At 36.2% G+C, this 23847-nt stretch overlaps 1 protein-coding gene across 2 annotated transcripts in view; it reads right to left on the bottom strand.

Moving 5' to 3' along the window:
- The window catches only part of PPP4R3A (protein phosphatase 4 regulatory subunit 3A), a 37919-nt gene that overhangs the window by 6061 nt on the left and 8011 nt on the right, over positions 1 to 23847 (bottom strand). Inside the window, exons 2-10 of one of the 2 annotated variants that reach the window (XM_081089669.1) lie at positions 22282 to 22337; positions 18617 to 18715; positions 13113 to 13730; positions 10032 to 10109; positions 9833 to 9949; positions 8147 to 8302; positions 6258 to 6389; positions 6054 to 6156; positions 4532 to 4690 (exon numbers count right to left, since the gene is read on the bottom strand). In XM_081089669.1, the coding sequence (XP_080945795.1) occupies positions 4532 to 4690; positions 6054 to 6156; positions 6258 to 6389; positions 8147 to 8302; positions 9833 to 9949; positions 10032 to 10109; positions 13113 to 13730; positions 18617 to 18715; positions 22282 to 22337 (1518 nt within the window). The remainder of the gene's footprint in view (positions 1 to 4531; positions 4691 to 6053; positions 6157 to 6257; positions 6390 to 8146; positions 8303 to 9832; positions 9950 to 10031; positions 10110 to 13112; positions 13731 to 18616; positions 18716 to 22281; positions 22338 to 23847) is intronic. The other variant, XM_081089670.1, reaches the window with a different exon arrangement.

The following is a 23847-nucleotide window of genomic DNA, read 5'->3' as shown; positions in this document are numbered from 1 at the left end:
CCCTCTTTACCTAAATGGAATTATCAGTAAGTTAATGCCCCAGTTACTGTAAACAGTTCAAAAAAGCATACTCACTTCATGCAGTCACATCGTCTTCGGTTGGCAAGATTAAATATTGTGTTTGTATTTTGGTTTCTTTGGAGATCATGGAAGTGGCTCGTTAAATTGCCAATTTGTTATTAATCAAGTCCTTCATGAGCAGGTAGCCAGGCAACCATGCTGACACGGTTTCTGGGTGGGAAGGCAGAGGAGTAAAGCAGCTCAATTTTTCTTTCGTTGGCAGAAAAGAGGTGCACAAGTGAATGCCCAATCAGGTACAGTTGATTATAAACTGCTTTAACAATCCAACTTTAAGAGTGTTTCTTTCTAAAGAGACACTCTGGGCAGGGAATTTCAAAATAGTTTATATAATAGCAATTGCATTTTATTTTTTAAACTAATGACTATTTTCAAATACATAAGCATGGTGAAATAAGACATTTTATACAATAAGAGGCATCTTTCTGTGTTTTAAGTCAAACCAGAACAAGGGTTTATTTTCCCAAAACAATGGTTTTAGAGTTTGGTTTTTCTTTTATTACTAGACAAATGAACTTAGTGAGGCAGTTCCATTTGTGAGAATAAAAGTCAATACTTTAGAGCTCATGCTACTAAGGCCAAATTTTAAGCTTTTAGTAATTAAGGCAAGAGCTACTAAGAATTGGTACTCTAACTTTGCAGGCTTTGTGGAGACTTGTGTCCTACCATAACACACACTAGCTGAACCCTGTGGTCTGCATGCAGTTCCTAGGTTAAGTGAAAAGTAGCTCCCTTCCTAGAATTCACTAAGACTAAGGGGGTATGCAGAGAGCACCACCATTTCCTCAAGAGCAGTTCTGTTCAGAAACTGCTGATACAGATGGAAGGTAGTTCTAAGGTCTTTTTGTTCTGCTCATTTCCATTTGCCCTCATTTATTTTTATCAAAACTTGTATTGTTTCCACTCAAACCTTTTCCCAAAAAGAACCTGCATCGAGAATATCCAACCACTATTTTTTGCTGTTGGATAAAAAAAAATGCTTTCAAAAATTTACCAGAGTTCTGAGAAGGCAAGTTGCTCAACGGAGTATGAGAGAAAGCTTTTGGGATATGTCAAATTGACATAACCATAGGATTTTCAATGTAAAGTGCACTCTACTTCCACTCACACCTCTAGCCTTCATTATTAACAAGCCAGGGATCTTTTGTGCTTAGTTTCAATCAGCTCTAAAACAAGTAATCCATCTTTACCTTATACAACATGAGATTTCATGTAATAAGTTTGAGACTTTATGCCTCCTGTGTAATTAAATGATAGCTGAATAAAAGCACCTCGAACAAAATTACCTCATTCCTCTTATAGATTTTCATGTTTTCTACAAAAATACAGACAACATAAAAATGTGAGCTAGAAGGCTACAAAGTAAGATGCAAGAATCCTGAAAAGGCCAAGAAATAAGACTGCTATTACTAGTGTGTGTGTGTGTACATATCTCTAACCTATATTTGAAAGTACTGCTGGTCTCAGCTACAGACTTGATTAGTTGTCTTTAAATATGATAAAAGTATACTAATTAAGCAGCAGCAGATATAAAAAATGAAGTTCCCCAAGTCCCCAAATTGTTTACATTTAACCATTTATATTTTGTCCTTACAAGTATGCATCTAAATTTACTTACAAAACCCTCCCTTACAAAACTATACCTAGTATTTTAATGTACTCCTTTCTCAGAAGACCAAAAATACCTTAAATCATCTCAAATTATATTTAGTTCTTCTAGAAATCCTTGATAAAAACTCGTGTATACTGCAAAGCCAGTCCTAAAGAGCTCATTACTACTAACTGGCATATTCTTTCAGAAGCTACTTATAGTCTCAGTACTGGGAAGATAGCCACACTGAGAATAATTTGAGGGTTAGGATTAATAACTTCATTTGGAAAATATTAATAATAAAACATAACTAAGATTTATCTGGCATGCTTGAATTTCCTAAAAGATAAACTTCCATTAATTTGTAATGATTCTCTTCAGAGTTCTCATTAAATGATGAGACATTTTCTTTGCAATACTGCAAGCCAAATGAGATGGAGAACTGAAGAGATCTTTCCTGCCACTCTCCTATGGGACTTGTGTTCTACCCACCCCCAAACACTCACACACCACCTTTCCACATTTGCACATCTTAACAGCGTGTTCAAATAAGAATGCCACACTCGCCCCATGATTAATAGAAATTCAACTGAACTCTTTCAAAATTTCCCTGATCTGCCTTATTCATGTAGAATAAACCATTTCCACTAAACATCTAAACCCACTAAACATCTAAACACATCACAATATAGTGCTTGTGATGATGTGTTTTGACTTTTATAGGCCATCTCCTGAGTACAGGTCAAAATCATCTTCATTTTTCTAATTCCAAGTACGTATCATACTTCTTCAAATCGAAGATGCCACTGATTGCAAACTCTTTATCTTTTCTACTACTAGGAAAACAAAATGAACAAACAGGACTACAGATCATGCCATTAACTGTGAAGACTTACCTTGATTTGAGAAATGATAAATGCATACAAATATATACCTTAGGGCAGCGGTTGCCAACCGTGGACCACTGATGGTCCGTGAGGTCCGAAAAGTTGGTGACCGCTGGTTGAAGAAAACCTTTGGAGCAGCAGTCACCAACCAGTGGTTCATGTGGTCCAAAAGATTGGCGACCGCTGCCTTAGAATCAATGAAATATGGTAGTATTTATTTTTATTAAATTTACTGAAATAAACTGATTAACATTTTTATTCAGATGTTCCATTCCGTCCCACCAGCTCACAAACTCCCTTTCCCACCTTCAAACAAAACCTTCTATGGTGGACATAATTCAAAAAAGCATTCATTATAAACTCCCTCTCAACTTGGTCTTGGGGCTCACTTTTGCTGTGATAGGTATACAAGGAAAATGCACATTAATTTAAAAACCCTCTTTCACATGTGCTAATAAAGCTCATAAACATATGCAAAAGCAGGATAGAACCAAAATAATGAATTTATTTTTTTGCTGCCCTTAGCAGTCTAGGTTAATACCACCAATACTATTACTTCTGGCTGGAAAAAACGATCACTAAAGTATTATCAAAGATTCTGGGTAATTAGCAGAAAGTAGTTGTACTTAAATATCTGAAAAATGAAAAATATACTCTGTCCAGATGTATTCTCAGTACATACTGCAATGTGTACACAGGCCTGAAAAACTGTCAAGTATAACAACTATTATCCTGATAGAAAATTAAATGAACTTTTTAGAAGGAAACCTATTTCTAATAAATAAAAGATAAAATGTTGATAAAACAAATCAACACCAGAAACAGTTTTATATAATGTTTTTATAATTTAAGGATGTTTTTAAAAATCAAGGAAAAAAATGTTAAATGATGTAAACCAAAACGAGCAAAACCGGGTATATATATTCAGGTTCCTAATTAGTGTATGACTATGATGCCTTTAAACAGTAACAAAACAACCAAACTTACCTATAAACAACCAAAAGCATAAGTTAGTTACCAGCAGATGTCTCTTAATGAGTCACTAGGGTACCCCTAAAATTGGTCTACCAACTTAACCAAAGAAGGCTGGCTGCTATATGATCAAGAATGGATTAACCTATTTCCAATATAGAAAAAAATGTTTTTTACTTCAATAAAGTAGGGTCTTAAGAACACAGTGAAAGTCAATTTTTGAGAACTGTGTAACCATAAACAACCTTGTTAAAAGACTATCTGTTGCTCTAAAAGAGTTGACAAACCATTCTATAAAAGTGTACGCAGCACATACTCTAAGCTTTGTGAGCCACGTATGGTCGGTCATATGGTCTCTCACCTTTTTTAAACAACCCTTTAAAAACATAAAAACCATTTTTCAGTTTGCCAGTTGCATAAAAATAGACCACAGGCCAGATTTCACCACAACTGCCACCCTGCTCTAAAATATCTGAGGTAACACAATGTCAATAAAGCTGGAGAAAAATCATTTGTGGAATTAAAAAATGGACCATCTGTAGACATCTGTGCTAGGCATTCTGTAACTTGAGAGAGGCTGTGCTTTGTGAACTCAGTTCTATTAGATATAAATTTTCCAAATTATGAAAATGTTTCTTCATGATTTCATTTGAGACTAGTCTAACAAGAAGAATGCCTAATTTGTAATTAGTAATGCAATCTAAGGTTAAAAAATAGTAACTGAGGTAAAATGATCTCAGGTGCCATCTTAATGATGGAATGTAACACTCTACGGCAATATACTTTACAGATATACTTTAACCCTTTGCTGGATACTAACGAGAAAGAATAAAGCCAGGACAATCAGCTGCTCAAAATGTGGCACAAATACATAATCGGTGTAGCTTAGTATTAGCTCTTCTGACCTGAAATCAGTGATCAATTCTTCTTAGGCAATGAGACCTAAAAATACCAACAACATGATAGTATATAGATAAGTAATTCTACCAGAAGCAACACTTACATAATGCCAAGAAAGCATGCTTCGAAGCCATGAGCACTAGCACTCTCCGGAGGATGTCCTTATTAATTATGTAGTTCTTTATGTGGTAGGTATGATGCTCCACACAAAATGTTAACAATTCCAATACAAGTGCCAACAACTGGGCAGTCTGAAAATCATCTAAAATAAACAAAACACAATTTATATTTAATGGATATTTTCTTTTTCTCCCCAAATATAAGAACCTAAATTCAAATCAAGTAAAATTCCTTCTATTAACCTAAATATTTTAAAGTTAAGGAAAAGGAAACTAACATTCACTGAATGCCTACCATGTACTAAGAATGATGCTTTACATTTTTTCTTCATCTAAATAACTCTATGAGGAATTAGTTTTACAATACCCGCGTCTGAAAAGTTAGTAAAGCAGAGATGGGATACAAATGTACTACATCTGCTTTATTCCAAGTGCAAGAATGCGCTACCATGTCTTTAACACCCTCAGCATAGCATAGGTTCTGCCAGACACATCTAGTCTTTGGTGGAATTATTCTCTGTACTCCTATGAATGAAGTGTGTTCTGTGCCTCCTTTACTATACATAATGAATCCATACGGAATTACCATGATTGGTGTATCTTCCTCACCAGGCAGTAAGCCTCTGAAAGTATTTTACTAATTTTTTCAATTCCCCCATTAAGCCCCTAAAGATTATAGCACATGCCTTCCATGCAATGGGTTCTCAATAAATGTTTGATGAATAAAACATGTGAGTCTGGAAAAAAGCCTCAAGCTTTGCCTAACAGGAATAAAGTAGGTAAGAGAAATGAGTATACCTTGTTTCCAAGGTCATTAAAAGTAAATTTAACATTTATTTCCTAAGCGGTGCTGTAAGTTAAAATATTCATACTGATAATTCATATGACAAAATAATATAGTTATTCGGAAAGCTTCAATAAGGAATTTCCCAATGAAGACCCTAAAACTACTTTCTAAATTAAACAGACAAGGTAAAAGCAAAAGGAATAAAATGCAGAAGTAATAAATAATCATGTTTTGATTCATCCTCAATGCAAATATAAACAGCTTAATATTGAGTACAAGCTTTGCTCTACTACACATCTCGAGTATAAATAACTTAAAATGAATTTTCTCATAGCTACTTCTATTTATTTCACCTATGTAAATGCAAACTAAAAACAAATACTGCCAACAAAAAATTGTTTTAAAATTCTGAAGGCGCCCTTGCCAGATAGCTAGAGTTGGTTAGAGCATTGTCACAATACATCAAGGTTGTGGATTCATCGGGGACAAAAATCAACCCATGAGGGCATACTGGTAAATAAATGGAACAATAAATCCCTCCGCGCCCTCCCATTAAAATAAAATTTAAAAATCCGAAAGCAATTCTTATTTTCTTTGATCTCTGATTATAACACTTTAAAGAAATTTTACTTTGAACACCTCTTCTGAAAATACATTAGACCTCTATGTTAACACCATGAGTTTCAGAATTCAAGAACTACCAATCTGCATTATCTTACCTTTGCTAGGTTTGTCTTCCGTGGTATTTGCCAGTAAAGGAGCAGTGAGGACATGCATACAGTGTTTGTAGAAGAAACCCAGAAATTCAGTCTTTTCTGTTTTCTAAGGAACCAAAAACACTTCCATGAACTTTAACTGCATTGGTTATTATCAGCAATAATCATTATACTAGCATGATAAACAGAAAAACACCCGTGGCTTACATTGGAAGTAGCTAACATGTTCTCTGGGTCAACTAAAGTTCGAAGCAGGCCCATAAGTTGGACTGCTCCTCCAAGTTCAGGGTCTGTATCACAAATCATATGTTCTATAATGAGGTTGATGAGCAAAATATCCTGGTGAGAAAAATACAATAAGGATCACTTATTATGGGGGAATGGAAAAAGCAAATACTATGACATACTACAGCATTATAGCTAGCTCTAGCAATCTTGTTAACCTCAAACAAAATGAAATGATTGACTGACTTAACAGTATATGGCAGTGTTTCCCTAAAATGTGGCACAGGCACATTACACTAAATACTACCAAAATTAAAGTTTCTTTCCTTTTCTAGTATCTGTAAATCCCTCTGATTAAAGCAAAAACAAAGTTTCAATTTGGTACTAATAATCTTTATACCTTTTGATAACAAAATATCCTTCCTGAAGAAGGCAAATGGGCCTTGGGTTCATAGCTTTAACAGTAAGAATATTTAGCTAAAATTTATAACACTGTTCTACTTTCACTGCATTTTTATGGGATTCCTTCTATTCATGGCAAATGATATCTATATCTATACTCCATTTATGGAAACAATATAAAGTTTCCGCTTTAAGAAAAAAATTAGTTGGTACCTGAATGTCTGAAATCGGGGAAACAAGATTATAATATTTAAAGGAAAACACAGGAGAATAAATATATTCTATAGACTCCAAATGTCACTATGACTGGTGTTCCTGGCACAAGGAGTAAATAAAAATTGAGAAGGATTCAATGATAAAATCCCTGCTCTTGCCTATATATGCAATGGTAGGATAGACAAAAAGAAAATGCAGACAGTATATGGAAATGATGATTAAGACTAGGAATCAAGAGACCTACTGCATTTGAGTAAGCTACATTAATGTATCTTCAACTAGTGGGTTACAGGACCAATAAGAATAGCCTTTATTTTAATGCAGATATTTTGGCTTTCAAGATAGGTCTATTTTATAAAAGAAAATGGTAATTAAAAAACAACAACCTTAAATATAGAAGTTACAGTCTACTTCATTTTGACATCACAACACATTAATTAGGATCTTTTTAAAAGTAAAAGTTTATTTTCTCTTTTTGTAAAACTATGGTAAGAGAAAAAGATCCACACAATTCCAGCCTAAGAGGATGTGCCCTACTCTCACCCCACTCCTTAGGAAGTTGAGGGCATGCCCTAGCTGGTTAGGCTCAATGGATAGAACGTCGGCATGTGGACTGAAGGGTCCCAGGTTCGATTCCGGCCAAGGGCACATGCCTGGGTTGCGGGCTTGATCCCCACGAGGGGGCATGCAGGAGGCAACCAATCAATGATTCTCTCTCATCACTGATGTTTCTATCTCTCTCTCCCTCTCCCTTCTTCTCTAAAATCAATAAAATATATTAAAAAAAAAAGAAGTTGAGGGCAGAAAATCTTAGTTTATTAGTAAGTAAAAAATATGTGTATGTATGAACAAGACAACAGCTTGTTCCGTATGGTTAGGTAAGGGCCCCTAAATACTTTCCAAGGGACTGTGCTTCATTTCTTCATTCTTGATGATTCTGAGACTCAATCCCTAGCAAAGTCAATGTTTTCCTAGGAAAGTTATTAATTCCACATACAGAATAACAATTTATTGATCAACGATTTAAACATTACAGAAAGTTAACTTCAGAATTAATAAATAATGTAAAAATTTTAAAAAGAAATTTAAGTTGAGCATTAACAAATAACTGCTGTAAGACACACTTTAAAACTGAGACAGTCGCCGATTTAGGGGAAGAATAAGCCAATTGATATTATGGCTACACTTTTCCCAAACATCAACTATTTAAATCTTAAATAAGTACAGTTACTGTTAGTGCAAATAATATTTACCTTGTTGGTTATTTTTTGCTCTGTTAACTTCTTACTTACATCATCATTCTGTTGTGCCTCCTGCATGACAAACTCTCGTACCATGGATGGATTATATTCAACCAAGTATGAGAATATATCAGTAGCAGCACTTCGCACCTGTGTATCATCCATGCCCTGCAGATAAAAAGAACTTATTTCTCCTATATTATAAAAACATGGAACTTTTGTATGGCTACATAAATTCAAAACCTAACAAATTATAAGAAAACACTGCAATAAAAAAGAGGTAAAGGAAATTCTGCATGTAAAAACCCTTTTCCATGGATAAAGTTATACTTTCTTTATTCCTGTTTACTTTTCTACTTTAACATGTCATCTAATAAGCTGCAAAGTTAACACATTATTAAAAACTAGTAAAAATTCGTGGAAGAGTAGGCCTTCTTTCCCCCAGCTGTTGGCACTGTCTTTCCTCCAGCACCTGGGACCCAGACTTCCCTCCTCCAGGCGCCGCAGGTACCTGGGCTGCTTTCTTCCTCTGGCCGCTGCAGGCACCTTGGACCCAGGCTGCTTCCCTCCTTCGGCTACCCACGGGCACCCAAGACCGGGCTGGCTTCCCTCCCGCCCTGGCTTCGACAGGAAGGACATCTGGAAGACGTCCAGTCTAATGAGCATATTACCCTTTTGTTATTATAGATACTAGAGGCCTGGTGCACAGCATTCGTGCACTGGGGAGGGAGGGGGGGGGGTCCCTCAGCCCAGCCTGCGCCCTTGCAGACAGGAGCCCTCAGGGGAATGTCCACCAAGGGGTCCTTAACGCTGCAGTGGAGGTGGGAGAGGCTCCCGCAACTGCTGCCCAGTGTCACCAGCTGTGAGCCCAGCTTCTGGCTGAGTGGGGGAGTGCACTGACCACCAGGGGGCAGCTCCTGTATTGAGCGTCTGCCCGCTCATGGTCAGTGCACATCACAGCGACAGGTCATTCCGCTGTTCAGTCGATTTGCATATTAGGGTTTTATCATATAGGATGGAAAATTCCTAAGGATTCTTTCAGCACTATGTAAGAACTCTAACACTGGAATTTTATAGCTTTTTAACTAGAGGTCCGCAGTCTTTAGGCATGGCCGGCGATCAAAGCACGAGCATCTGTCGTGGAAGGGCAGGTCCCAGCTGACCTCTGGGCCCTGGGCAGTACCTGGGTCCCCGCGCGCCCTCCCCAGCCTAAGTCACAGTGCCCGAGTCCCCACGCGGAGATGCAGTGAGTGCAGCTGGATGCCGTGAGCCAGGGCACAGCGTGGGCCACTGGGCTGCCCAGTGGTGCTGCACAGAAGCCATCTGGCCTTGCAGACCAGCTCCTGCGCGAACCCATGGGGAGCTTGGCCAGCCCGTGGTACCGGCGGCTACGGCCTGGCTCACCAGGAAGAGGCTGCATGGGTGCAGGGTGGGCTCCTCGCGGGCAACCAGCACCTGAGAACCTGCTGCCAGAGCCATGTTTCGTGCCACCCCCTGGTGGTTAGCGCACTTCATAGTGAGTGGTCAAACGACCACCTGAGGGGACAATTTGCATATTAGGCTTTTATTATATAGGATACTGTGTAATACACAGCTAATATTAAATATTGGCTATAATTAAATACTTGCATGTTACATATGTTACCTTCGGGAATTAAAAACATAACAGTAATTAAATGTAAGGAGAAACAGACTTACAAGGATGACTTCTAAAGCTGGTAATATGCCCATGTTTGACAAAGTCTTGAAAAAAGCATCTCTGTTTTGCGGTTGTAGCGTTTGGGAAAACGCACAAAATTCTTTTAAAAAGTTAACCTGAAATTAGGAAAAAGGATCAGTGAATATAAAAAAATCAGTTGTTTTAGTTTTGCGTCCTCTATAATATCAAAGTTCTTACCAATTCCTGTCTTTTTTCCTCATCTGTTGCTTCATCTGTTAGTTGTGCAAACAAATCTGTCAGGAATTTTTCATCTTCCTGTGAAATCAAAGGATAAATTATGCTACTTAATGGTAAAAGTATAATAAAAAATTTCAAGATGCTATAATAAAAGATACAAATTGTAATAACTGCAAAAAGGGAAGGTATTGGTGATGCTATTTTTTTTAAAAGAGAAAGAAAAACCAAACTATTAACGGATAAATTGGAGATTTATACAGAAAGATTGTTCTTTATATTTTGGCAGCACTCTATTTCCTAAGTCTATTTAAGGGCCACATTTTAAATATTTCACACTTTTCAGGCCATATGGTCTCTGCCACAACAACTCAACTCTGTTGTTACAGGCCAGATGGTCTCTGCCACAACTACTCAACTCTGTTTTCATAGTAGGATGCAGCCATACAGTATGTAAATGAGTGTGCTGTATTCAAATAAAACTTTATTTACAAAAGCAGGTATGGGTCATATTTATAGACCCTGGTTTTCATAAGGTTTCGTAATTTTAACTTTAGAAATTAAGGTTCTACAACCTCTCAAATAAAGATTAAAATGAAAATAAAGCTTCCTTGATGTTTAAAGACACAGAAATGACTCAATTTTTTAAAAGGCTACATTCAGAGCTTTTAAAGAAACATCTATTATTTGAAGATAGCCATATACACAATTTAACATTGTGTACCACATAGAAATCTCTAAGACATCCGCCAGGGACCGCACGTTTTTGGGCAAACTGCACGTTATTTAAATCATCATAATGCATTTTAGGTGTTGTTTTTCAATAATTATAACATTTTTATTTACAAAAACAATTAAAGTTCCTAGTACTTTTTTAACATATGGTACTGCGTAAAACATTTTCCTCTACGAAGAGGGACCAAACAAAATTTACATAAGTATCTAGATTCCCTCCTTTTTCCATGGGCGTGAAAAACGAGAACACTCCTGAGTGGTCCTTAACAGATGGCGTGCGAAACACGAGAAAACTCCTGAGCGGTACGAAATGTGTTAATATGCATTAAATTTTTAAAAGGATTCAAAATACATTCTCATAGGGTAAGAACTTGGAAAGAACCTCAGGTATTATCTTGCCTCCTTATTTTATAACTGAGAGAGATTGAGAAATTTAACCAAAGCCCAATCACAATAGGTAGTAGTAGAGCCTTCTTGATTGCCCATTTAATTTTTTTCCATCACTATTTTAAAGATTTTTGTTTTAATTCCATACTACCTCAGGCTAGAAGTAAATTCAACATTACTTCAGCCCTACAGACATACCTAAGTCTAAATATATATATATATATATACATACCTATATATATATATATATGTATGTACACATATAATATCCCACTAGATCAGGGGTGGGCAAACTTTTTGACTCAAGAGCCACAATGGATTCTTAAACTGGACCGGAGGGCCGGAACAAAAGCATGGATGGAGTGTTTGTGTGAACTAATATAAATTCAAAGTAAACATCATTACATAAAAGGGTACGGTCTTTTTTTTTTTTTTTTTTTTTAGTTTTATTCATTTCAAATGGTCCGGATCCGGCCCGCGGGCTGTAGTTTGCCCACGGCTGCACTAGATTATAACCTCCATATTCCCTGTTCTAGATGCTCAAGAAACATTTTATGATACTGAAGTAGTTTGGTTACTCCCACCTTTACTTTTTCTAAAATGTACAAATAGGCCATACCTAAAATAACATCCAATTTCAAGATGTATCCCAGATATAATGTATTCCACCAAAAGGCAATCAAATAATTAAAAAAAGATTCTCTGAACTGCTACATTTGATGTACAGAAGTAGAAAGAATAAGAACATTTAATAGCATTATGTAGAGTAGTCAATGGTAAGAGATATGATTGTGTACTTAAGGTGGTAAAAACCTGCTTTAAATTATACCTCCATCACTCCTTGTCAAAAATGTGTAAAATTCTCTTATTCAAAGAAGCACTAACAAGCTGCAATTATTCATTACTTAAGAAGTAAAACTGGCATTTTACAGGTATAAAGACCAAGAAAACACAGAAGGGACAAATCACTGCATACCAAGATGAGAACCACGTGGAGCTAAAGAAAAAGCCCCATAGCACTCAGTACTATCCAAGGAAACCAGGAATCAAAACTGGACCAGAATACAGGCTCTACTAGCAAAAACTAGTTTCATATCAAAGAACACATGGAAATTGGTACCAAAACCCTTCTTCCTCCTCCACTGTCAATTATAATACACTGTATAGAAGATTACTAGTATACTTACTGGACTATATTGCCTATATTATTTGTGTCCGTTTTAAATGAATGGAAAACATGTCAAATTAGTCAACATGAACTGGAATTATTACTAGTTCCAGAAAAGTAGTTTTGGTAAAATTACTTCTATTTGAAGTCCCTTTTTTTAAAGGGTGACAAAGGCCAAAGACACTGGAAATACAGCAAGTGTCTAAAAAGATACACTCGTGAAAATTAAATTTGCTGCCTCATTTATAACATGTACTACCAAGTAGCTTTTACTGATATTTATTTGCCTCCTTTTTTATTTAACAAATTCAGGTTTCAAATAATTATTTTGTTTGTAGATCTCAGGTAAGGCTTTATAATATATCTTTCAAGTCATATCACCTATCTGTTATTCTTATAATATCATGGGCATCAAAGAAACAAAAAACGGGAAGTATGCAACTCACAAACCTTTCCACCATGCAGACTTCTATTTCAGTTAGAGTAGACTAATTCACATGCTATGGGATATGATATTGAGAGGTTTTTTGGTTTCAGGAGTGTTACAAATGCAGACTACTGGCCAGCTCAGAGATTTTTGAATCGTATTTTGTGCAGAATCCAGAAAATTGCAGCCTAGGCCATTCTGATACAAGCACCCTAAAACACCAGACCTGACACTGGGCATACTGTTAAAAGAAAACTCAGTTATTTAAAAGGATCACAAAATTATTTCTGCTTAAGACAATTAAAAGTTTAAATGTTACTGATCCAACGGGTATTGTTTTAAGTAGGAAAAAAATGATCAAACTCACCTGCAACATACCAACAATCTCTACCTTATTGAAAAAGATGAAGGAGTGAAGTGTTGATAACATATTTTCTTCAAAGACTGAAGGGGTAGGTAGAACCATATCTTGTATATACTGGACTCTGTATGTCTGATGAATTTTTTGTTTCAGCTCAGGATCTGATATGGGAATCACTTCTTTAAACTTGGCTGTTTTTGTTAGAAACTCCCTGTGTTTTCGTGGTTGTGATAAAGCAGGATCATATTCTAAGCATCCAATAACATCCATTATACATTCCTCAGAGAACATAACTTCGAAAAGAGCAGTTCGATTCAAGAGGAAGATGCCTTTGATAATTTCATACAAGTGGTGCAGTCCTTCAATATTTTCCAAATCCTCACATACATGAAAAAGCTCTAAGAGCTTTTTAATATAACCCTCATTTTCCAGTGCTAGTGCAAGTTTTTCACGACGCAGGGGGGAAGGTAAAGATGATGCCACAAGTTCTGCAATTTCCTCAAGACGACTTAATTCACAAGATGGCAATTCTAAACCTGGCGATGACATATCATCAAAACGCTCCTCTTCAGATTCATCTACAAGGTCCTGAGTGATGTCCACTGAAGGGTCCTTTCCTTGAACCTATTAAATCAGATTTATGATAGCTGACAAGATAATCAAGCAAATTAAAATGATATTCTTACATAAATACAAGAGATGTTCTAAGAAAACTATAATAAGCTCAGCCAGCGTGGCCCACTGGTTGAGCATCGACCCATGAATCAGGAGGTCACCGGTTCGAGTCCCGGTCAGGACACATGCCTGGGTTGTGAGCTTAATTCCTGGGGAGGGGGGCGCTGGGCGGCTGTGTGTGCAGGAGGCAGCCGATCAACATCTCTTTCATCAACGTTTCTCTCCCTCTCCCCTCCTCTCTCTAAAATCAATAAAAACATTAAAAAAACTGTGATGATAATTTTCAAGTTTAAGACTCCAATTGCCTACTTTCCTAAGATACATTTCTACAAATAATATATACTTTCTATTTCAAGATATGGAATGAGATTCCTCATAAGTGCAAGGTTTACCAATAACAGAAACATTCTAGGATATGCTAACCTACTTGTGAACAGAGTGCTCTGTAGACCCTACCTTCAGACCCTCAATGGAGGCCTGATATTGAAACATCCACTCACATCTTATATCCATGGCCCTCGTTTACAACAGACCAGGGCAAGTCTCAGGAACACTCATAGCACTGTGCTTCCAGGCTAGTCATCAAACTCCTCAAAGTTAAGCTTTGAGTTAAATTCAAACAAATATCATAATGCTGAAACCATAGACAATATATATAACTGTAAGCAACAAAGAAAATACTTAATGTCAATTATAAAAAATCAAGGGCCAAAGGGCATATACAAAATGGCTTTGAACCAAAGTGGGTCACTGATGTGATGTACACACTGGTTGGTAGGTCCAAAAATATGATTAAGGAAACCGAGTGGGAAACAAGTGCACCCATACAAAAATGGAACCACACAACCTGCTATCCCCAAGAATATCTACTAAAAGTTAGATAATCAAACCACAGAAGAGTTTTCCTGTCTACATACATAAACCTTTCATGGTCCTCCAGAAGAAGTCCTTAATTTTGTCATAAAACCCCAAATTTATGTCAGTGTAAGGGCTTTAATTATAAAAAGATAACTCTACACAGCTAAATACATTTTAAGGTAAAACAGTATTTTTACAAAAGGTCAAAGACATACGTTGAAACAAAACTATTTTGCTCTCGCCGAAACCGGTTTGGCTCAGTGGATAGAGCGTCGGCCTGCAGACTGAAAGGTCCCAGGTTCGATTCCGGTCAAGGGCATGTACCTGGGTTGTGGGCACATCCCCAGTGGGAGATGTGCAGGAGGCAGCTGATCGATGTTTCTCTCTCATCGATGTTTCTAACTCTCTATCTCTCTCCCTTCCTCTCTGTGAAAAATCAATAAAATATATTTTTTTAAAAAAACTATTTTGCTCTCTTGGCAAAACTGCCACTAGAGTTGCCCAATAGGCCAAATTGAATGGTGGAAGCATGGAAAAATTAGGCCTTACATGAAATGGCCAAGAAACTTAAATTGCTAACTAAGCATAGTTAAGAGATAGTGCCCTGGTCAGGTAGCTTAGTTGGTTAGAGTGTCATACTGATAAATCAAGGTTGCAGGTTCGATCCCTGGTCAAGATACATACAAGCAACCAATAAATGCATAAATAAGTGAAATAACAAATCAATGTCTGTCTGTCTCTCTCCCTCCGTTCCTCTCTTTTTTAAAAAACTCAATAAAAATGTTTTTAAAAAAGCTATTGTTGACAAATATTGGAAGGGACGAAGGCCTGGAATATGTCTTGAAATATGCTGTAAGGTGATATCATCTTGACCTTAACCCAGTGGGCAGCACCACTCACAGGAGGCTAGGCACATTTACAGCTTGTACCTGGCATGACCTCAAGTTTAGCTCTGGATTTGTTAATTACATAAGTTCTCATTATAACTTTAGATTCCTAATTTTCAAGCCATGGTTTTACCTATAAAAAAAAAATGGTAGCATTTGATTTTTTTTTTTTTTAAAAAAAAGGAACAAGAGCCTTTATTGTAATGAAAATGCTATCTTCTTGAGGTAATTTGCAAATATAACCTTTAAGAAGGTAATGAATGAAAAGGGTCTGCACTTAAGATACTCTTGGAATTTGATCTGCTCAGGGAATTAAGATGGAATTGTAAAATTTGACAAATATGTTTCAGTCTTACTTTGAAAACAAAAACAACGGAAGAATGGAAACAAAAGTTATAAGCTAGCAAAGAGCTTTCATTAAGAGAAAGTATAAATTTTAGCAGTCTGGACAAGAAGATAATGAGAATGTGAAGGCCATAAAAAATATAAAAAGGGAAAAGAGATGCGCCCAAACATAACTGCTATCAAAGAGTATACTAGAAAATGGTTTCTAGATCAAAAAATGGTGAGATCTTGAGAAACATGTAAGATCTCAGAGAGTGCAAAATATAATGAATTCCCTAGTATACGCCAGGATCCAGAAATATGACTGAAAAGTATAAACAGGATCATAAAAGAGTGACTTAGAAACAAAATACTGAACACATTATGTAAAAGTTGGAGAAGGTCAGAAAAGAACATTAAATAACCAGTGATTCCTAGGAAAGCATACAATTACTATATTAGCTGTGCCCCAAATGAAGATGACTAAGGAAAAGTACAGTAAAAACTAGACAATTATATTAAAGGAGAGCAACAGATTGAGTGCAGGTTTGAGTTAAATATTGGCTTAATAGAAGATTGTGCCCAGAGTGTGACTGCTCAACTCAGAAAGGTGAAGGAGAACAAAACTTGTCTGAATGGGTGCTAATAATTTTAGCATACCTGAGCTCATTAATTTCACCTTTTTTGAGAGAACTTTACGGACAAAACCTTGAGGAATATGCTATAAAAATAATGTAATGGAACAGAAAACAAAGAAGGCATTTAGATGTTCGTCTCTTAGAAGGAAGCGACAGCTTGACAGGTAAGTTAATTTCTGAAAAACACAGCTGAGTAGAATGCATAGCAGAGATAAATTCTGTAAGTTAAGGAAAAACTGTCTCAAGGACGCTGTAGCTTCTATTAAGGCAGTGGCTCTCAAATTTCAGGGTGCAATGGAATTGCCCAAAGCAAGGGTTGATGAACTATAGCCAAACTTGGCCTACCACCTGTTTCTGTAAATAAAATTTTATATGAAGAGAACCACTCCCATTTATTTAAGTGTTATCTATGGCTATTTTTGCACTAAAACAGCATATTTGAATAGCTGTTAAACTGAAAGTCTAAAATACTTAGTTTTTGCCTTTTACAGAGAAAATCTGACCTAAAATTCTTATAAAAGCCATGCTCTACCAGGCCAGTGTAGCTCAGTGAATTGAGCATCATCCCATGCACTACGTGGTCACTGGTTCAATTCCCAGTCAGGGCACATGCCCGGGTTGTGAGCTTGATCCCCAGTAGGGGGAGTTGCAAGCTCAAACCCCAGTATGCAGGAGACAGCTGATCAATGAGTCTTTGATTAATGATTCTTTCATCATTAATGTTTCTATCTCTTTTCCTCTCCCATCCTATCTAAAAATCAATAAAAACATTAACAAACAAACCAACAAAAATAAACCATGCTCATGCTGCCGGTCTGAGGACTAAACCTCGATAACCACTGAATTAAAGAATCTGCTTGACTGTTCTCCATCTAAAAGAAATTTTAGAGCCGAAACCGGTTTGGCTCAGTGGATAGAGCGTCGGCCTGCGGACTCAAAGGTCCCAGGTTCGATTCCGGTCAAGGGCATGTACCTGGGTTGCGGGCACATCCCCAGTAGGAGATGTGCAGGAGGCAGCTGATCGATGTTTCTCTCTCATCGATGTTTCTAACTCTCTATCTCTCTCCCTTCCTCTCTGTAAAAAATCAATAAAAATATATTAAAAAAAAAAAAAAAGAAATTTTAGAGATAGAGAAACTATCCTTAAGATGCAATGGTCTAAATGAGTCCATAACAAGAGCCAATGACTTAAATAAATCATTGGAGCACATAAAATGCATTCACAATAAATTATGGAGATTATAGACTGAAGTACTTGTCACTAGGAAAGTCCAGAATCAACTAGAACATACAAGATGAAGTTGAAGAAATAGTGAAGAGCCACAAAGGTTACTGAACAAAGAGTGATATGATCAGACTTGCATTTTTAAAAAGACCACTCTAGCTATGTTATCGATTTGAAAAGACCAGTCAAGATGAAAGCAAAAAAACAACAACAGCAAAATGATGGTGGCTTAGTAAACTGTGATAGTGAAAATGAAGATAAGTGAATGGATTTAAGATTTAGAATTGAGCAACTGAATGAATATAAGGGGTAAAGGAAGGATAAACACAACCTTCAAGTTTCTGATTTCAGCAATTGGATGGCATTTACTCAGATGAGATGAGGGATATAGGAGAATGAACAGATCTAAGTGAGATTATGTTTGGTTTTGAATTATTAAACCTGAGATACAAGTGAGCCCTAATGGATGAGCTCTCAAAGGCAGCTGAATAGAAAACTGGCATCCAGCCCTGGCTGGGTAGCTCAGTTGGCTAGAGCTTCATCCTGATACACCAAGATTGTGGGTTCAATCCCTGGTCAGGGCACATACCAGAATCAACCAATGAATACATAAATAAGTGGAACAACAAATCAATTTCTCTCAAATCAGTAAGAAATTAAATAAATAAATAAATAGAAAACTCTGGCATATAGCAAAGGTCTGTCTGGGCTGGATATCTGGTGTCAAGAAACTGAACTTTTCTATAATTCAAGCTTTTCACAGAAAGCAGTAAATATAAAAGATCTATATGAAATGCTTGTGTATAGGATTTATTTAAAATCTTGGGCATTAGCTGAAAGCACAGCAAAAAAACCCCCACAAAATACTTAAGAATATGTTGGTTTTCTAGTTTTTAAAATTACCTGACATATTTTCTCCCAAATTTCATCACATCCAGCTTTTTCTTGAAAGCTAAGGGCCAAATCATAGTTTTCAGCTTCCGACCACACAATCAAAGTATCCTTGGAAGAAAAAAAGAAGTCTGAATTATTAACATACATTACCACGAACTGCTTCGAAGTGTAAAGCAAATTAAGAAAACAAAGAATTGAGAATAGTACTCATTTTTACTTTTTGCAACACTGGTATCAGTAATTAACTATGCCTTTTTATACTTCACTTGAAAACTCTTTTTCTTTAGAAATTTAACCAATATATGGAAAGCATGACAAAATGAGCATACAAACTAAGTGTACTAAAACATACAGGGTGAACATTGTATCCTATGCTTGCACATTAAGTTCAATTTAGGCTCAAAGAAAAGTCTGAGCATTTAATAACTAGGGCATATTATGAGGATGGGATTGATAAACCTAGCTCCTCCTCCTCCTCCTGTTGTCAACGTCAAGTGCTCTTTGTCTGGGGCCCATGAAGTTATTGGCTAAATGTGTAGTATGTGAGTATTCATCTAGACAGTTTTTAAACATGCACCAGTGTTGTGGTTCAAGAAGCAAGGTGCTACCACCACTTTACACTTGCTCACTTTTTTTAATAACAGTAAGTTCAATCAACAGTTTTTATTAAGATATAATCTCAGCAAGACACTACACTTAAAACACAGAGACCATTTTATATCCCCTGTAATATAAAATAATGTGTGTTCTACAATATGCATGGTATAATAAAATATTTATAGGGTCTAGGTATCTTCTCAAACTTGCACACTGACATGCACACTGTTTCACAGCAATCAACCATTTCAAAAAAAAAGGGTCCTCTAATTGAGAGAAGTCTATGAAATGTTGAAGGACACTAGGGAGAGTTACATTTAAATCCAACTGATAAGAAACTGGAAAGAGCCAATCAAAGGCTGGTTAAGCATCTATTAGGGTACTAAAAGTTCCTGTATTGAGGAGGAAACATGATTAAATTATATTTAAGGTACCTTAAAGAATATCTATTAACACTGTGCCAGTTTCTAATACTTTTCATTATCAAAGACACTTCTTACTATACATAAATGGATCCCATGTTTAAAAATTTGTCTGCTACACTTGCATATTAACTCTGTTCAGTCAAGTATGTAACTGTCCATCATAAGACCAATATATTCTCTCACTGAACTAAAGTGATGTTAGCCAGAAGTGTACACTTGATCAGGCTGTGCAGCATTACTAATACAGTGAACCCTTAGTTTTTTAACTTAATTGGTTCTGGAAGGCAGTTCAAGAAGCGATTTGTTTGAAAACTGAATCATTTTTCTCCATTAGAAATAATGTAAATTGAATTAATCTGCCAGACCCCCAAATGATTCCATCGTAACCTTTCTTATATACAGTACATATCTAAGCTCTATCGTTGTTCTTACAACTTTCCTTTTCACTTTTCTCCTATTACTAACCTAAGATTCTTCAGATCCATGGTGACTTACTGTATATATTTAGTAATCAGCAACAAAAGCCAAAAAAAAAAAACCCCAAAAATATTCATGGCACAATTTCTTGAGATGTTAACAACGCAAGATTTAGCAGTAAACTCATACTTCCACATTCTCTTCTTTGACTCCAGAAAGACACATGACTGATTGTGTTGTTGGATCGAGAACCAAAATTTTGTTTGACAACCAAGATGTTTTTCCATGAACAACTTGGTTGAGAACCAAATTGCTCAAGGTGGGAGACGTTTGAGAACTGAGGTTTGACTAGTGGAAATCTATAATCTAATTTAGAATTTTTAAAAATAGCTCAAATCCCCCTCTTTACTATCTTCAAGAACTTCTAGAGATCATGGATCCCAGGCAGGTAATCTGTTCCACATTGATGAGTAGCTGTTCAGGTTCAAAATAATTTACATGAACATTATAAGATCAACATGCCAGAAATTCTCTCCCCGAGCCTTGGTCTCCCCGAGCCTTGGTTTCTTCAACTTTAAAATGAGTACTGATGCAAACTGTTATGAAAAGTGGTGATAGCACCCACTGGAACAAATCTAAAACCATCACATTAGTATATAAGATAGATTTAATAAAACTGTAAGCAACTGCTCTGCTACAGTGTATATTCAGAATCATTGGGAGATTTCAATCAGAGCACAGCTAGACATCCGCTAATTATCCATGTGGCAATTTGGAAGTTAGAAAATTTTTACAACTTGCCCTTCTGTTTTCCTTGTAGAGCCTAATTTTCATCAAATCACCTTGCCTGTTAATCAATAGGTTAATCATTAATAGACATGGACTTGCTCATTCATCCTCAAAATAGACTCAATTTTCCCTTTTTCTTAGGATATGCTTTTACATTTCAGCTAAAACCTCAAAACATGAATTTATGTATTTAAGTATGAAATATCAAAGCCAAATAGTCTAGTCTCCAACCATTCAAATCAAACCTAAAGTTTTCTTAAGAACACTAAATACAACAAAGACCATTAAACTACTAGAAAAATGTTTCATATTGTACCGATGTTTTGGGACAAATAAATCAACATTAAGTAAATTTAGGAGTTAGTACCAGCTTTCCTATGTATTCTCTGTGTGTTTTCAAGCAAGTCGCAATCTTTAGGCATCAATTAATGTACAAAATAAAGACAATACTGATTTCCTTCTAGCAGTATTTTAGTGTTGGTGATGAAGCAAAGCCCTTTTATAATTTATAAAATGATACATGCATATATTTATAAAGTAACTTATGTATGAACGTGTTGTATATTCTTTATTTTAAATTATTTTATCTCTGCACCTTCAGGGCAATGAGGAAACTGATACTGATTTCACTGGCTTTGTAGAGCAATATGTGTGTGAGTTCTAAATAAATACCATTTGTCGACAGTGCTAGTAGTACTAAGTGAGGGAAAGATTTACTTTCTGGTATCTCTTACATATCAGAAAAATACAAGAAAGAATATACTCAAATTGAAAGTTGCCTTAAAAACTGTATCATCAGTATAAAGTCCTCTTCAGGCTATGTAAGAAATCAGATTCTAGCCCTGGCCAGAATCTTAGTAGCTCAGTTAGTTAGAGCATCGTCCCAATATGCCAAGGTTGGAGATTTGAACCCTGGTCAGGGCACATACAAGATCAACCAATGAATGCATAACTAAATGGAACAACAAATCAATGTTTCTTTTTCTCTTTCTCAAATCAATAAGTAAAAATTTAAAAATGAAGAAATCAGATTCTTATCTACACTGATTTGCTGTAGAGGGATACAAATATTTCTTCTGCACTAGCATCTACAACAACGAAGGACTTGTGTTAATGGCTGATGATTACATCAGTTGCCACTCGTTTTTTTACACTTTAGGCAGAAACAATAAAACTGAGTTGTTTTACCTTTTGAGTATCGAAGCTCACCTGCTAGACTACCTGGAACATAAACTTGGCTTAATACAAATCAAGTTTTTTTTTAAAATTTAGAATGATTGTTTCATATGCTAAAAATTGATAGAAATTGTATTTTAGAATTAGACTGGCAAAGTATGTTGTAATCTGTTCTTAATTTTTCATTATAAGGAATCAGAGAGTAAATTTTCATCCAATCACCAACTGAGAAGATAATATGCAAAATAAAACACATCTTCATATTTTTACCTGTTGTTTCTGGTATGCAGTGTTAGGATTTATTTTGGATTCTAAAAGTAGAGAGCCTAGGAAACAAAAGAAAAGATATTCCATTATGTAACTGCAAAGCAGCAAAACGATATATTCTTTACATACACACATATTTTCTTTTCTGAACATTTGATGCACATACAATTTCAGCTAAGGAAATTTATTACAGGAATTACCACACTTCTCCATCTTCAAATAATTTATCTCATTGTAAGCTAATTTGCACACTTCTGATCCCCCCACTCTCCCACCAGCAGTAGCATAAGACTCATGATATTTAGAAAATAACTACTGCTTTGTGACAAAAAGTAAATTTTAAAACTAAACTTCTTTTCCCTTGTCAACCAGTTCGTTTAACCCCCAAAAAACTAATCTAATGTCAGGTTCTGGCCCAAAATGCTTGAGAAGAAGCAGGTTTCTTTGCACCTGTCTCTCACCCAAAGCTTCCATTTCTTCTCATATAACACTTAACAGCTGCTTTACCCATCCCAAATAGTAACTAGACAGTTGAGAAAAGGGCGCTTATCAAAAGTCTTCAACTAACTTTGTAAATATTCTTGTACTGTTTTAACTACCAGAACAAAAATTGTATTCTATTATTTCCCAAAGAAATCAGAGTATGTTAGGTATATTATGGATCAAACTTACTTTTTAAAGATGAATCATGGCATGTAATTACACTTACAACATGGTTTCCATGAGAAAATACATCCCCCAAAAAACCTATCTTGAAATATATCATGCCCTAAAAAAAAAATTCATCTCTAGAAATCTACATAAATAAGACAGTAGAGTGAACAAAACAACTGGATTACTCTGTAACATTTCAGAAGATGCAAGAGGTCTAGTGTCAGAGAACTAAGGCAACTAAATAAGTAATGCTTCTTTAAAAGTGAAGCTGCACAAAAGCTCAACCTAACCGAAAGGAAAAAAAATGATCAAAATTAAAAACGTTTGCTCTGGCCGGTGCTGGTTGAGCATCGACCCATGAACCAGGAGGTCATGGTTTAATTCCTGGTAGGGCACGTGCCTGGCCGTGAGCTTGATCCCCAGTGGGGAACGTAGAGGAGGCAGCAGATCCTAGATCAGCCGTGGGCAAACTACGGCCCACAGGCCGTTTGAAATGAATAAAACTAAAAAAAAAAAAAGACCGTACCCTTTTATGTAATGATGTTTACTTTGAATTTATATTAGTTCACACAAACACTCCATCCATACTTTTGTTCCGGCCCTCCGGTCCAGTTTAAGAACCCATTGTGGCCCTCAAGTCAAAAAGTTTGCCCACCCCTGTCCTAGATCCTCTCTCATCACTGAAATTTCTCTCTCTTTCCCTTTCCCTTCCTCTCTGAAGTCAATAAAAACATTAAAAAAAAAAAAAGACGTCATTGGCAGTGTTTGTAATAATAAAAAACTAGAAACAATCTCTATGCCAGATGTTCTCAAAGTGTGGGGGTCTCTGTGCCAGATGTTCTCAAAGTGTGGGAATCTTAAGGGGTCTGGAAAATCAAAATTATATTTATACTAGAGACCCAGTGCATGAAATCG

Source organism: Myotis nattereri, assembly GCF_964212035.1.
Source record: "Myotis nattereri genome assembly, chromosome: 1".
NCBI classification, from domain to species: Eukaryota; Metazoa; Chordata; class Mammalia; order Chiroptera; family Vespertilionidae; genus Myotis; species Myotis nattereri.
This window is presented reverse-complemented; position numbering and strand designations above follow the sequence as displayed.